This window comes from Centruroides sculpturatus, unplaced genomic scaffold, assembly GCF_000671375.1.
Source record: "Centruroides sculpturatus isolate CEXI.00-Female unplaced genomic scaffold, Cexi_2.0 scaffold1736, whole genome shotgun sequence".
NCBI classification, from domain to species: Eukaryota; Metazoa; Arthropoda; class Arachnida; order Scorpiones; family Buthidae; genus Centruroides; species Centruroides sculpturatus.
The window spans coordinates 99,255-115,760 of record NW_019385925.1 but is presented as its reverse complement, the minus strand read 5'-3'; the positions used below and the strand labels follow the sequence as shown (position 1 = coordinate 115,760).

The following is a 16,506-nucleotide window of genomic DNA, read 5'->3' as shown; positions in this document are numbered from 1 at the left end:
CAAAAACACGTGATAAAAGTTTAAAGTATAACACAGTGTTTCTCAACGGGGGCGATATCGCCCCCATGTGGGCGTTTTTCCATGTTGAGGGGGCGATTTGTAACAATTTATATTTTGGGGGGCGAAAAACAATTTTCTGGGCGATATAGTAAAACATTATATTAAGAATAATTAGATATTTTATTTGTTATATCGTTCAATAATTAAACAAATAACATTATACTAGTCACTAGTCTGTTCAATGCAGTACGAATTTGGCGTTAGCCTTGGCCCTCGGCATCGGAATTTTGAAGTGAAGGGGGCGATACTACGTAACGGTTTCATTGAAGGGGCGATACTACGTAACGGTTTCATTGAAGGGGCGATACTACGTTGAAGGGGGCGACGATTCGTTAGAGGTTGAGAAACACTGGTATAACACTTAAGCATGGGTATTGCCGATTCTACAACTAACATGAAGTAAATATAATGAGAAATTAAGCAAGCCTGTCCGTTATCAGTTCACTGTTTTTTAACTTGGATGAATAATCTGAGAAAATTTGCAATTACCTTCATAAATCGTAATATTAATTAAACGAAATTTATTAAATTATTCTTTTTTTTCTGATTGTAATTGTAATATTATTAAGTTATTGCTGTATATGTAAATAACAATCCATTCTAACCCAGCTCTTATTTTAACTAAATATAAAAACACCTTACCATAAGTTTTCTTTACCTGACGAGGGAGGGTTCGTAAACAGCCGAAAAACGTTTGTAAATTGTGTTCGAATTCGGAACGGCATCGAACATTTATTTTCAAATTTAAAATGCAATTAACAAGAATATAGTTAGGATTTTAAAGTTGAAATCCGACTTGTAGTCCTTAAGCTTACTAATAATTATATCGCTTAAACATTTATCTCTTATTTATTGCGATATTAATTCACTAAAAGTTAATATTTAAACTAATATAAAATAATAGTAAGCGAATTAACATTCTCTAATGACCCGTAAACCTGGTATCACTAAAATTCATAATCCAAAATAGTCTCTGGTAATAAACAATATTTACGAGATAGTTCATTACAAAAATTCTATTAAAAATGCAATAATTTAAAGCAAGATTCAATCGAATTTATACAAAGTGTATAGGAAAAATGTAAACGGTAGACAAAATAAATGAGCGAGTAATAGACAGTAAAAGACAAAGCACATGTATACCGATATAACACAGAACCGGATTAAGTGGATCTTCCAATTTTAGCCTTACCGTCAGTAAACACCTTTACGACTCGACTTAATAGCTTCTGATCAAACAGTAGAACGTGGATTCACTCGGCTTCCTATCATTAACCTTTGCCTTTATACCAGTATAATACGCATACATACAGAAGCCGTGCGTTCGAAAAGTACAGAACGAATTAGACTTATAAAGAGAATCGAACAATAGACAGACGAGTGCACAGGTGTCAAGAAAATGGGTCGCATAATCGCTGTATTGACACAACCCCATAATGCTCAATTAATATAACTGCGAAGAGTATATTAACTACTGTATATATAATTATCCGAGGGAACTGCATATAGTATCTATGCAAACAAATATCTTATAGAATACAGCATAATTTATCTCCGCTATATACCTCTAGATAAGAGATAAAAAATTAGCATATCGATCAGATTCCATAGTGCATTATAAAACAGCGCATTGTAATAAATTTCTTGATATAATATAATATAGAACATCTTACCTGTTAAAGGCGCGCGACCACATGTGAACGTTACCGCGGGCGATCATTATATTTTTTTCCAAGTCTTAAAAGTCTAAATCGACAATTATAAGTCGAAAAGCAGATTGTGTGACGTAAACACTAAAGTATGGCATGGTTACTATGGTAACTAGAATGGCAAACAATCTGAATGGACGAAGATTCCAGATAAAAATCCAACCACCCTCTTAATTAATTGAATCGCCTTCCTTCGTTGAAAATTAATTCATTTTATTTTATTAATTTTTCCCCCTCGTTGTTTCTCGCTTTGGTTAATTTTAATGAGGAGGAAGCGTTTCCAGTTCTTTAGCAAAATTTTAAAATGATTACAAAATTCGGGAGGGTTCTCTAACCAATGAGCGTGAACTTCACTATATCATTTGTGGTAATCGATAGCGTGACTGTTGCCTGCTGTAGCTTTTGATTGGTCTGACGTTCTTGAATACCAATTTACCACTTTTTCATTTTTTTCTTGGATGTAAAAAGATTTTCTTACTTATTAAAAATTATTCATTTCTTCCTTCTAAAATTCCAAATACAGTAGGAAGTAATTTTTTAAACGATCTATGCACTTTCAAACATGACTTATTTAAAATATTTTTAGGGGCAGAGTTCACATTTACTTAATAAATAAATATATTTAGATGGTTGTTTTTCTAAAGTAATTTCTTCTGGCTAAAATTAGACATTTACTTAAAGTTTTGAAAGACGATAGCCAAAGCAAGAGTTGAAAAGATACATTTCTCAGAGATAAAACAGATGGCCAAGTTTATATTAATTCTCTGAGGAATCTGGAAGATTGAACTGATATCTGAAATGCTCCAAGATTTCTACTTGTCAGGAGTCTTTAGGGAAATCGTAACAAAAATTCTTAGATGAATTTACTAAGAAGCAGGAAAGAACAGATGAATTTTTCAACTATTCCAGGTCAAAAAGAAAAAAAAAGCATCACTTGGTCTTGGAGTTATTCTAAGTTATAAAAAAAAACAACTAGATAATTTGATTTTGCTTACTTTTCTGAAAATTAATAAGTGATTATTTTCAATGTTCCAAAAAAATTTCATTGCTAAAACTGTAAAAATTCAAATTAGCATCTTTAAAAAGAGGGTGGTTTTGAAAGTGATTTATTTATCTGGTTTGTAACCAAGTATTAATGAGCTAGAAAATTTATGCATATATCCATCCCTGTTATGTTATTTTACAAAAAAATTATAATGAAGTATCATTAAAAGCTCCAGGCTATCAATTGAATTTAGGTAGTCATACTATTTACTGTGAATTATTCTTTGAAAGAAGTTTGTTTTTGGTGCATAATTACAATATTTGAAAACTGCTGTTTGGATAATACTATGGACTAAGTTTATTCTGATTCTGATTAATACTCTTGATTTTGGCAACAAGAGCATTGCCGTCCTCTTCTATTATTCACAGAAAGTTTCTTTACTTAAGCAAATCGTTATTTTTTTTATTCTTTAATCTGCTTATCGGAAAACTCCAAAATATGATAAATAATATACAAGCATTTAACATATTTTCTAAATAGATAAAGCAACAATTTAAATAATTCAGTTATTCGATTTAAATTTTGTTAAGCTAAAAATAATCATTAAGGTAAATTTTGAATGTCAAGTAAAATCTCTCTTACTAAATGCCTATATTTAGAAAATTCTATCATTATCTGAACCAAAGAAAATAAAATAAAGGAGCCAAGTTTAAATTTAGTAATTAAGTGTTCCCGATGATGGATGTAATTTTGAAAGCACTAAAATTTATAATTTTAAGTTCTGTTTTATTTTAAACACTCCATTAAAGCAAACTTTATTAAAAAAGTATATCACGAAGCCTTTTTCTAAGTGGAAAAAAATAATTAGTATTTTAGGTCTCTGCAAAGTAAATTCAACATTGAATTATGTATTATTGCTTAATTTCTATCACTTTTCATATTTTATTTTTTCTCAACATTATGAAGCTTACATAAAAGTATTCTACTTCTTTTTTTTAGTTTGATTTTTACGGTAAGATAAGCATTACTATATGAGGATGTTGGTCTTAGTACAAAGAAACATGAGTGTTGTTTCAAATAAGTTACAAATTTGGAAACTTGTTCCTAATTTGTACCTAGTGATATGATATTAAATTATCAGTTTTCTCATTATCATCTCATATCATAAAGCAAATTAAGGAGAGAAACATATATGGTTGAAACATTTATGTTTTATATATATTTTAGTACAAAAAAATGAGCCTGTACAGACAATGAAAATTCATACCAAAATAAATATATAATAAAATAAATAAACATATTCATATGTATATATAATATAAATCACTTAGTTTGGCTGATGGTACAATAATTTGTTATAGAGTAGACTGTATCATATTTATTTGCTTGTCAGGAATAGCTGCCAAGTCAGTGGAAAAATGTAGTTAGTGGTTTACTGAGTTGTGCAAAAATGATACTTCAGAACCATCATTTAATTGTTTTTCCTCCCAAATTGTCTTTGCAATAAAGTGCACATTTTTATCTCTTAGTTTTAAAAAGATTGAATATTGATGAACTGTTGGTTCCCGAGAAATTTCCACTTTCTTATATTCTGATTATCACATTCACTATATTTCTTCTTTGTCATTTTGTGTACTTCAGATAAGTGTTTTCTTGCATCTTTTTGATTTTATATTGAAATGACAATGTTAAGACAACCACTTCTTTTAATATCTCTCATTTTTGGGCCTGCAAATTCCCACTGTTGTCCATCCTTCCTTAATCATGAGAATGGAGTTAGATAGATGAAAATTAGACTGGAAGCTCCAATTATCTATATATATGAACTTCGACTCTAGAGTGGAAGTTGCGCGACTTTTTAAGTTAAAAGATGACAAGCTAGCTTTTGACAAGCAATTACTTGTCAAAAGCTAGCTTGGCTTGAATAATGGTGCCACTCAATTAATGTCTCTTAAAACAATATTTCTGACACTAAAGCATATGCTCTTTCTTCCACAGAAGATCTACTAGTGATGCATTGTTCTGCAGGGGTCCCCAAACTTTTCAAGAGGAGGAGCAAATTATTAATTCTGACAATAGAAGCAGGTTGGAGAGATTTAATATCTCACACACAAATATATACATATGTAAATTAAAAAAATTATAATCATAGAACTTTATTAAAAATTAAGAAAATTCATTACAAATATTGTAAGTAAAATATTTTTTTAAATTGTCCAGAAGCAATGCAGGCATAGTTTTGAGACCACTGACATAAGGAATCAACTGTAGCAAAGTTTAAATGTCTGGAAAGCTATATTATGAACAGCTATCATTTGTTCTATATGTTGCCTCAAACATTTCTCTTCAGCTCAGATGTAATAATTATCCAAGAACTTGAAAAAAGCAGAATTGAGCAGTTGTATCCTGTGAATATTTTTGATTGGTAATTAAAGCATTATGATTCCATTTCCTTGGGTAAAGTAGTGTAGTGCTTCTAGATTTTCACTATAAGTGGAATATCCATTGAGAAATAGGAAGCCTTTATTTTTTTGCATTGCTTGTACTTGTGATTGAAGCATCTTAAATCACAGTACAAACTTAAGAAATTACGTATCTTGTATCTGAAAAAGTAAACACCTGTTCCTGTAGATGCTCTGATAGCAAGCTCTGGATCATGCTACTCCCTCTTAAAAATGATCATTGAAAGAATGGTACTACTTAATGGTACAAACACAAATAAGAAATGGTACTTATGTTATGTATCTGGTAACCTTTTTCTTTATTGAAGGCATTTGTAATTCCATAATGTTGGGTAACCTCAAAAGCCAGTTTTCTAACATCTTAGATGGTCAGTCCAAATATCTTCTTTCAAACTTGAGAATGTGAACTATTAGTTCCTTTCCCATTTGTTTGCAAAAACACAATTTACTAAGTGTTTAACCCTTCTCCATTTAATACATGTGCCATTTGATTATTGGTTTAGGCACTCCAAAAATCCTTAAAACTGCTTTGAGCCTTATTATAGCTTTTAATGGCATCAATTAAAGATTAAGTTCACCTTCATCTTCCAAAAATATTTCTGCTTTGGCATATCATCTGAAATGACACAAAAGGTAATGGTAACATTTACTTCAAAGTGTTATAGACTGTTTCTCTAAAGTAAATAGAAGACAAATGAAATAACAGTAAAATCTAATTCCAAGAATGGAGTAAGGCCTGCACAAAGCATGCAACTGTCTAGGACCCGATCTGATGGGCCCATGAACTGTAAACTTTTATTTAATTTAAATTTGAATTTACATAATTACTGAACAAAGTGAATATAGTTTCAGTGTATTAATTGTTCTATTTTCATATGAATATAATAAATAAAATTTATCTTTCTTTTATGGTAAGAGCCTGGATCACAAATTTTGCATAGGGTCTGAAAGTTTCTACTCCAATCTGCCTAATTCCCTAAAATGTACCACTACAATTTAAGAATCTAGTGGCACAATTTAGAAAATGGTGACATTTTGAACTTTGAACATTTTGACAATTTTATGATTTACTTCATATCAAGAAGAGAATGATATTAAAAAAACGTAAAATGATATAAAAGTACCATATGACTTTATAAGACTTGGTACCATTGTATCCTCTTAACAATTGAAACTGCTTGTTTAAGGAAATCAAACACTGTTTGCTTTATTGAAAATTGTTTTTGACTACTTTCAAGCTACTTATTCAAGCTTAACTACTTATTAGTCATAACTCATTTTAAACTTCTGAAATAAACAAAGTATTCTGTTATATTCATTCCAGAACATTGTATATTTAAATTCCATCTCTTCAAAGTAAATTCAATGGAATGGGGTTTTATTAGAATTAGAATTTATAATATATTATAATTTTAGAATATAGAATTTATTTAGAATTAGAATTTAGAACCTTTTTGCATTAACTTTCTGTTGTTTTTAGCCTATTTTCATAATGTGGCCTAATTATACAAGTTCTTTACTCTGTGTTCCTCTTAAATGCTTTTAACTAACCGTTCTATGTTTGTTTTACTTAACAGCACTTTCCAATTGCTTGGCAACTCCATTGTGTCATTTTTACTTATTAATATAATAATTTTAATAAATTTATTTATATGTTTTGATAAAAAATAAGCATATATTTGTTCTAAGATTCTAATTATCTTTTCTCTAGATTCTTGTATTAGATCCAGTTTTGCCTGTTTTACTCCCACTTTTTGTGACTATGATAACATTTTGTTCTCCTTGGTATTTTCTTTCTGTATTTGTTGCTGTTTTGTAGCCACTTTAATGATAATATTCACCACTTTTTCTGGGAAGCCATACTCTAATGCTAAATTCTCAATCTTTTTTAACTGTAATTCTATCTTGTATGTTGCTTGAATGCATTACTACTCAATTTGCTAAAGCTTTTGTGCTGCTAGTTTGTGTGCCATTGTCATCAGTGTTCTAGTGTATATATGTGTCAGTTGCATCTTTGTGGAACACTTTTATACTTAACTTTGTTCCTTTCTTACAAATAGATGTCAAGGAAATCAATGATATTGTAATTACTGTGTGCTAATGGAAGTGTGACTCCTGTTTTGCTTTTGTTTATCTTTTGTATTTGCACTGTGGCACTTTTCTTTCCCATATTATTAATATGTCATCAACACATCCTGCCATATCTCATTCTTCAATTCCTTATATCTCGACCATTTAAATTTTGTTAAAGTTTGTGAATGATGAACAGCTAGATAAATATGCAATAGTGTTTTCCAAATGAAAATGAAATTGAATAAAAAGTTTCTTTGGTTTTTGCAGAATATACAAGCCAAACACAGATCTCTAGGGATATCTGGCCCATTTGAAATTTGTTAAAGAAGAATTAAAAAGATATATACAAAAATTAAATCAATTCATATACAGTAACCAATTTGTACTTAGTGAATAGTACAATAGGTACTATTCACTAAGTACAAATGGTCATCATCTGCTGACTTCAAACAAGGTCCTCCGTTCCCGTGGTGTGAAAATGAACGGTGTTTAGTTTTATTTAAATAAGCGGTTTCAGTAGTTAAGAGGATATAAAGTTATTCTTTTACATAAAGAATTAATAGTAAAATTACAAATTGCTATTTCAGATTAAATAAAAATAGGAGCAACTTACCTTAAAATTAAAAAAAATCTCCTATAAACATTCTTTCTCAATGAAAAAAAAGGCTCCAAGAAATAACATGTCATATGTGTTAGTTTCTTGTTCTGACAACAAATTAAAAACAATTTTTATATGCTCTTAGGAATTATCTGGTGGACAAATTAGGCAATCATCCTTTAATCTGAAGCATGTTAAAAATAATTAAAAAATAAAAAGCAACATTTCAAGTATTAATTTAAAATTTTTTCCATAGTTCTTTATGACTATGGCTAAGAACTTTAAAACTCTTCAGTTATCACCATTGAAATTCATCCAGTTTCCATACAGATACAGTCGATCCCCCTATAAGACGGTAGATACGTTCTGTTCTTTATGAATCAATTTTGTAGGAATCACAGCCCGATACGTGTGAAGTTTACGGACTACGGCTGTTTGAAAGGTTTTCTTCCATAAAATTAATCGATTCTAGACTAATCCGACTCAACATTTCCGAAATACGTATATTTTTTTTTTGGAAATAATCCGTATAAACTACACTATAAACAAAAAATTGTAGGATTACTTACCGAGTGTGCACCATTCGACATCACCATTGCTTAAGCTTATTTTCGTCGTGGAGCTTGTCATCGAATGGCGCTCATGTGCTTTCTGATAAATTATTTTTTTTTGCGAAAAATTTGCTGAACTTTGGAGACATCATTAATATAAATATAATTTTTATGGACGTTAAATAATAAATGGATTTTAGTAGGTCCGCTGCTCGTTTAAACTCAACGGTTTGTACAATATCTGCTATTGGTCTAGATTCGATCAATCCTGTCGCAACACGAGTCGGCGATGACGTTTTACCAAATTATAGGAGATTTTTTAGTATGTTTGTAAGAATACTGTTGCAATTTTTTCGCCGTGATATAGGAATCCAAACTATAGGAACCCGTGTTATAGGGCGATTGACTGTATGTAATTAATAAAAGGAAACTTCATGAAACTCCTCTTCCATTTTGCTAATAAGTTCATGGTCTCCAATTTCCCTAGTTTTTTTCGTGATATTTTTGAAAGTGATGTTTCAATGCAAATATCTGATTCAGAGAAATTATTGAGTTGTTGAGCTTTGATTTAGTTTGCTGTTTTGATAACCTGAATATGAAATCAGATCAGCTTAGAAATACTCGTGTAAACGCTGACCCAGATATATTGGATCTTGTTTCTTTTATGCTACTTTTTTGAAATGTAACCTCTGTAGTTGGCAACAGATGCCTGTTTATATTTTGTAAGTTTCTTAGCTTTGAATATTCTCTGACCTCTGACAATTTACTTTGACTCAAAGTACCGTTTATAATGGATCAACTTTTATTTAACAGAAATATTAAAGAAATATTTTAACTTATTTCTGAAATAAAATCTCGGTAGTGTTATTGATGTGTGACTTTGGATATGCTTGCCTCGAGATGTTACTGTGCATTGCAAAAAATATATACACTAATAACCCCAAATTCAGACAAGTTTCTTTTAATAAGAAACATTATGCACTTGAGAATTCAATGAAAATTCAATTGAATTTGAATTGTATCAACTATCAATTGAGGCTGTTGTACCCTTCAATTGTTTCATCACAAAGATATCATAATTTTGGATCATACAATGAAAGATGTGTATTTTATAATAAATCTTATTGCAGACAAGCCATTTGAATGATATTTTCTTAGAAAATCTAAAATTTTGTATAGCATATTGACATCAATGTATGTATGAAGTGTCCAACAAGTTACTGTGCAGTAAGAAATTTGTAGTCATGGTCTCAAATGCAATGCTGTACCCATAAGTTGTACAACCCACATTCCACTTTGTGGTAAATGGCATTACTACTTGCTCATATGCTTTCTCGTTTTCAGACTAAGATTTTTGAAGTCTCAAAAATGAAACTTTGCTTTTATTAAAACTTCACTTAAACCTTTTTCAGTGCATAGAACTTTTTAGACACTCTGCATATATTTATTTTTAAAAAGTTTTTTAATAAACAATTTTATATAACATTTCCTGTATATATATAAAATAATCTCAATTGATCAACTAACAAAAGTACTTAGCATATGAATTTATGTAAAAAACAATAACACTTAAAAACTCTTTAAAATTTTTAAAAATAAAATACTTTAATTTATTTAGAAAGTGCATTTAAATAATGGAAAGAATTTTTATTTAAATATGAATAAATCTTCAAGAAAATCTCTAAACTCTGCACTAAATTTAACTAATGTTTTTTTTTCCCCTTTTCAAAATTTAACTTTAGGTTATGTCAACATATAGTATTTATACACATGTATGCCTGTATTATTTTCTTGGTTTTAAAGATATTTTGGAAGATTTATTCGACTATAGATCCAGCAAAGTATTACCTTTAATTCAAATATGAGTTTATATCTTTCCTAATGTAACTACTCAGATTTCAATTTGTATCTGGACATAAAATATTATATCATTTGCAACACACACTGATATAAATCTAGTTGATGTTATCATCAGAAAACAATGTGAAAAATTTTAATCATTTTTTTTATCTTTTTATATAAATAACATTTATTATTATGAGCAGATTCAATAAGTAAGGTTAATAACACTTCTAAAGAAAAATAATATAGCATACAAGGTTGAGACTAATAGTACTGAAAGAATATATAACACTATAGCACTGTACCAATAGTTGTCCCTATCAGTTGTCATTTACATTCACTATGAGATTTACAAAATAGCATTGCTCACATCAAACTACAAGAGCTTACCAGAATTGAACAGGAAGCTGCTGTTCAATTTTTAATAGCTCAAAGCATTATACAGTAGAGCATCGATTATCCGACTCGATTGGGGTTGGTCGGATAATTGAAAAGTCGGATAACCGAAAAGTATGAAAAAATCCATTACAGTAGAGCCTCGATTATCCGACCCAATTGGGGACTGGGGTTGGTCGGATAATTGAAAAGTCGGATAACCGAAAAGTATGAAAAAATCCATTAATAGTGTAGTATATTCTTATATCCCATGTAATTAGTATATTGCTATTAACCTACTTTGCGTTGAATTTTCCTCCATGTTAAGCAATTTTTTTTAAAAAATAATAATCGTCGCTATTGTATCGTTAAAAATTAGAAAATTAAGCCTCGTGTAAATACTGGCTCCCTTTCATGGTCAAGCCAGTGTTGCCAGCTAAAACACGTAAAAATAATATTAAAGTAGCCAAGACATAGCCAAATATTGTAGTGCCANTGTATCGTTAAAAATTAGAAAATTAAGCCTCGTGTAAATACTGGCTCCCTTTCATGGTCAAGCCAGTGTTGCCAGCTAAAACACGTAAAAATAATATTAAAGTAGCCAAGACATAGCCAAATATTGTAGTGCCACATCACTAGCGGACATTTGAATTTGCTGACTAGAATGCGGTCGGTTAACCAAGGTGACGGTTAATCGGGGGTCAGATAATTGATGCTCTACTGTACTTAGAAGTTAGAGAGATTCAATGCAGAATGTATGGACAATATGGAGAGTTAGGAAAGGAAGGTGTGAATTTTAGTATTTAAGACAGGTTATAATGGGTATAAGGAACACTATAGGATACATAAGTAATTTTTCAATCAAAGTTCTTACAAACATTATAGAACAAGTTTATTTAACCCCTCTACAATCCCTCAAATTTTTACACACTTTTCTGTTACACCCTGTATATTCCAGGGCCATTCTGGAGTAACTTAGAATGAAAAAATTTTTATTGCATAATGTAAATGAGTCATCATTTGTCATGACTGACAAACTAAATATATAATTCAGCTCAAAACTGTAGAGGGAGCTCAAAACTGGTTAAAGATTGACATATCTAGAATTTCCTGTTAAATGATAAAGTTCATGTTTTGTGGATGATATTACCACATCTATGGGTCAAGGTCCACATGCCTTCTATATATTCAGGATGAATTTCTCCACAGTGACATTCACCAGTTTTTCTGCTGTTCTTAATTGGAAGTTTTCTATCAGATAAATAATTCTTGCCTGGTCATATTCTGTGGTTGCCTACCTGTCTGTTAGCTCTTCTGCCAGTGTCTTGGACAGTTTTTCCTTTTCTTGGGTCTTCTTGATATTTTGCTAGTATGGTTGATACAATGCTTCTCATGCATCATTCAGTTTCCTGGCTGCCATTTTTGGTGATTAGTGCCTTGTAAATTCAGCCACTTATCTTTGGCATTATCAGTATAACAAGTCCCAAAGTGATTACAAATGGATTCTACTATACAGGGTGTATCAGAATGACGTTTTAAAAATTTGGGGGATTGTAGAGGATGAAATTTTGAATGTTTTGATATAAGGAACCTATAGCCGGAAATGTGATGCAAAGTTTTTACAGCACTTTGCACTTTGCAGTAGGTATGCAGAATACAGTATTTATGACAAGTTTTATTGACAAAATAGTAGAGTACAATCAAACTGTACATTGAATCAGTGGCTGAATTATTTTAGAGTAAATGCTCAATGTGACAACCATCAACTTCGTTACATAATGTGCAACGACAAACCATGTTTTGTTTTTAAACACCAGAGAGTAAGTGTCCGATGAAAAATGCAAATAGTTAATGGACTTAAACATACTAAAACAATGTTGTTTTCGAGAATTCAAATACTTTGCATGTTGCATAAACTTACTACAAATGGCAAGTTTGTTTAACTAAATTTTTGAAGTTCTTGAAATACCAAATGCTCTGGAAAAAGCTATTTGAGTTGACCTTTAATTTAAAACATATTTTCACAAAGAATAACTCAAAAATAGAAAAAAGAAAAGACAAGTTTCAACGAATAAGAAGAAAGAGTGATTAACAAAATAAAACTTGTCATAAAACTATCAAGTGGCCAACATAGTAAAGGCATCATTCCAAAGTCTAGAATCAAGTCTGCATCAGATAAAACTTTTTTACAGGTATGTCAGTTCGGTATGCCAGGCCCTATTCTTCATCAACTAGACATTCTGATTATGGGCCCAGCTTTCACTTGACCTACAATGAGGTGGGAATGAAAGGAGTTGGCAAAAACCTCTACAACAATGAGTAAAATAATGAAATTGATTTTAACTCAGATTATATTTTAACAACAAGCTGTAAATAACTTAAAAAAGTTATTTACTACAGTATAATAGCACCAAAGCCTTGTATTGGAATAGCTCATATTGCAGTGGATTTTTTTAAAATTGATATATAAATTTTAAGAGAATCATTGCAATCTTTAGAAGATATCATAATACTTGTCACATAGAAGAAAAATTACTGTTTAGTTGATAAGTATCATGCTAAGATTGTATCTGTGATACATTACAAGTAAAATAATAAAATACTTACATGTATGACTTTAATTATTAAAAGATACCAATTAGTGTATAAAATTATTTGATTTTTTTATCAAATACACAAATTTACAGAAAGGTTCTTTATAATCATTAAAGTAATCTGAATTAGTTGAAGAATATAAATAATTCAGTAATAAATCCCTCCAGTAATTTATTAACCTAAGATAAGAACATTGCAATCTCTTGTTAATTTGATGTGTAAATAACTAATTTTATTTCCATTAATAATTTAACTATTCTGAAAAGGAATGACTCAGAACAACATTTTAATTTATAATTCTATGAATTTCATAAAACTATCTAATGATATACAGTCGACCCCCCTATAACACTGTTGATTATTCCATTTTATATGAATTCCATGTTGTACAAGTCACTTAGATTTTACAAATACGTGAGCCATTCACAGCCCGGCACATGTATTTGTAAATCTAAGTGACTTGTACAACATGGAATTCATATAAAACGGAATTATCAACAGTGTTATAGGGGGTTGACTGTATTTGAAATTTATTGAAAGTGATCTGAGTCGATCATCTTGTCCAATATAGTTAAATCCTTATGTAAACAACACATGTGAATGCACAAATACTCAGAATGGAACAGTTTGGATGGCCATTATAGACTTGTGTGAATCATGTTTTTGACTATTATATTATTGTAGAGAATCTTAAACTTTTGGTACAGTACAAGGACACTCTATGAACATATTATCAATGGTCAAGATTGTGAGGATTGGAAGTCTGATTTTACGCAAATTTCAAAAAATTCGTAAAGAAAACGTCACACTGGAAACGGATTGAATGACATCCTTTTCTATCAACAACTGGGAGAGAATTAAACAACCCAATGTTAAAGGAGGAGAAAGTTGATTGTCAACTTGTGAATAGAAGGAAGCATACAAATCTCGGACCAAATATGATCATGACAGCTGCATGTAACTGATGTTATAGCATCATCAAATTAGATACCTGACCTCACACCTGCAGACTCGTCACTAAACATCTGATCACCTGATGGGTTTTCCCAGGCTAAATCGATAAAAGGAAGGCGAGAACTCAAGTCGTAGTGGACTACATCGGATGCTGTACACAGGCCATACATCTCCAGTCATGGACATCTTTGGAATGTCATAGCCAGTTCTACATATCCCAAGATGCCATACAGAACAGACTGCTTCCAAGGCTTCCATATTGCTATTATCATAGAAGATGACGGCTCAAATCGCCTTATAAGAAAGGAAGACATTGATCATGGCTCACCCTCCAGAAAGATAGAGAACCACATCTCTGAGGTATTTCTGTAAACTCTCTCTCAAGAGTGAATAGTGGATAGAACATGAATGAAGCACGTAGGTATTTTAGTCATGTCGCCTTAGATGTATATTCTGCATTTCTGTGTATGCTTAGATTTAGATGTTTATATTAAACTTATATTTTATTTGTTAACCTGGCTACTTGTCTCTATCAAACCTTGGACACTTATCGACTTACTGACCTCCCCACTTGATAATTTAAGACCCTCCTATTTCAAACCATCCAGTGATCCCAAGATGGGTTTTACCAGAGGCTGATCAAGGGTTAGGAACCACCTACCCATGGCTAATCTCACAAGATCATACAGTCATACCAAAGCTGCATACAAACATATTCAATATAAATTTCATATTACTAATATAAAAGCTGTTGTGTATGTGTATAGGTCCTAAATACTTAAGCTAGAGAAATCAGAGATAGTTTAATCAACAAAAAATGTCAAACAATGATTTAGAAACATTTATATGATAAATGCTTAGTTCCATCACAACTCAATTATGTAAAACAATTTACATGTCCTTAAATGCTTAGTGGTGTATAAAATTTGAACATTTTCATATATTGGTAGTTTGGTTTGATGGAGTCTACTATATGTGAATTTTTATGGGGCGAAAAATACTAATGCAACTTAATTCTCACACAATAAAGATATACAAAGTTTGAACACTCAGAGTTAAATTTATTATCCTATTTCATGATTGCCATTACATGACTGAATTCTATGGAAGATCTGACAATGGAACAAAAATACTTATCCTTGAATAAGTCATCTCTAGCTTCTTTATACCTTATTTATTTGTGTTTGCAATGTTCATTTTCTTAAAATAAAGCAATAATTTTGATTTAGCCTATTATATTTATAAAGATTTTTACAAACTATAAAGTGTTTCTTTGAAATAGAAACAGATTTATAAATTTTAAAAACATTAGATAGATTAAAAGTTTTAATAACATTTCTTTTACTCTTCCCATCCTAGAGACACTAAGAAAACCTTTTTAATCATATCAATTATGGGTTTGGCCAGGCCCAAAATGGAGGTGACCTGGTGGTGGGGTACAGTACCTAACCTATCTGGGATAGGTCATCCCGTAGAAAATTCCTGCAATTGCTCATCCAGATTCAACTCAACTAACCAGAGTGGTATCCTGATTCCTTAACCACCTTGGTTATTTATCCATTTTTTATAAAATGTTACTTTTGAATAAATATTACCTATTTTTTTATTCAATTTGCTTTAATCCAAATTTTATTCCAATGAATTCATTTTGGATTATATAATAAAGTACTGTAGTTAAAATAGCTAATTAACAAGTTATTTCTATTGTATATTTTCCTATTAATTACTTGATTTAAATATTTTGAATTCTGCAATAACAATTGTTCCTCCCTCAAATAACACTTCTTCAATTTATATTATATTTTCACAACTGTTAGTCAAATATAGCTAATACAGGAATGTATCTTACCATCTAAGTACAATCAATGTAATTTTTTTCTTTTCAAATCATTTTCACCTGTAAAAATAGAAGAAAGTATTTTAATTCTTTAATTTCTGAGTATAAAATGATAATTGTATATATAAATAGTCCTCAGTTCCTACAATGTGCAGTGTGGTGAAGTCACTTACGAGGGCTGTTCGAAAAATTCGCGGCCTTGCCTATATGCGGCGCTGCGATCAATTTAATTTTTGGCGGGAATAATTCGGCCATCCTTGCTAAAGATACGATACCAATTTCCGCTTGATTTGTCGTAAAGTTTTGCCACGACAGCTTAGCAGATAGTCAATGTGCACATGCTTTGTCAAAAATGGAGAAGACGGAGACTCGTGCGGTCATAAAATACCTGACGAAAAAAGGGTTGACCGCATCTCAAATCAAAGCTGACATGGATGAAGTTTTGGGAGAGTCTGCTCCTTCGTA

The 16,506-nt window shown here is 30.8% G+C and overlaps 1 protein-coding gene and 1 long non-coding RNA gene across 8 annotated transcripts in view; one reads left to right on the top strand and one right to left on the bottom strand.

Moving 5' to 3' along the window:
• Positions 1-16,506, top strand: part of LOC111612613 — a 40,300-nt gene that overhangs the window by 15,299 nt on the left and 8,495 nt on the right. The window lies entirely within an intron of this gene.
• The window catches only part of LOC111612610 (protein king tubby 1-like), a 38,660-nt gene that overhangs the window by 17,101 nt on the left and 5,053 nt on the right, over positions 1-16,506 (bottom strand). Inside the window, exon 2 of one of the 6 annotated variants that reach the window (XM_023353840.1) lies at positions 16,054-16,101. Coding sequence is in view for 4 of the 6 variants with exons in the window: in XM_023353842.1 (XP_023209610.1) it covers positions 703-785 (83 nt within the window). In the remaining 2 variants the exon portion in view is untranslated. Of the gene's footprint in view, positions 1-702; positions 1,125-1,252; positions 1,684-1,733; positions 2,269-16,053; positions 16,102-16,506 lie in introns of those variants that run through there. The other 5 variants (XM_023353839.1, XM_023353841.1, XM_023353842.1 and 2 more) reach the window with 5 other exon arrangements.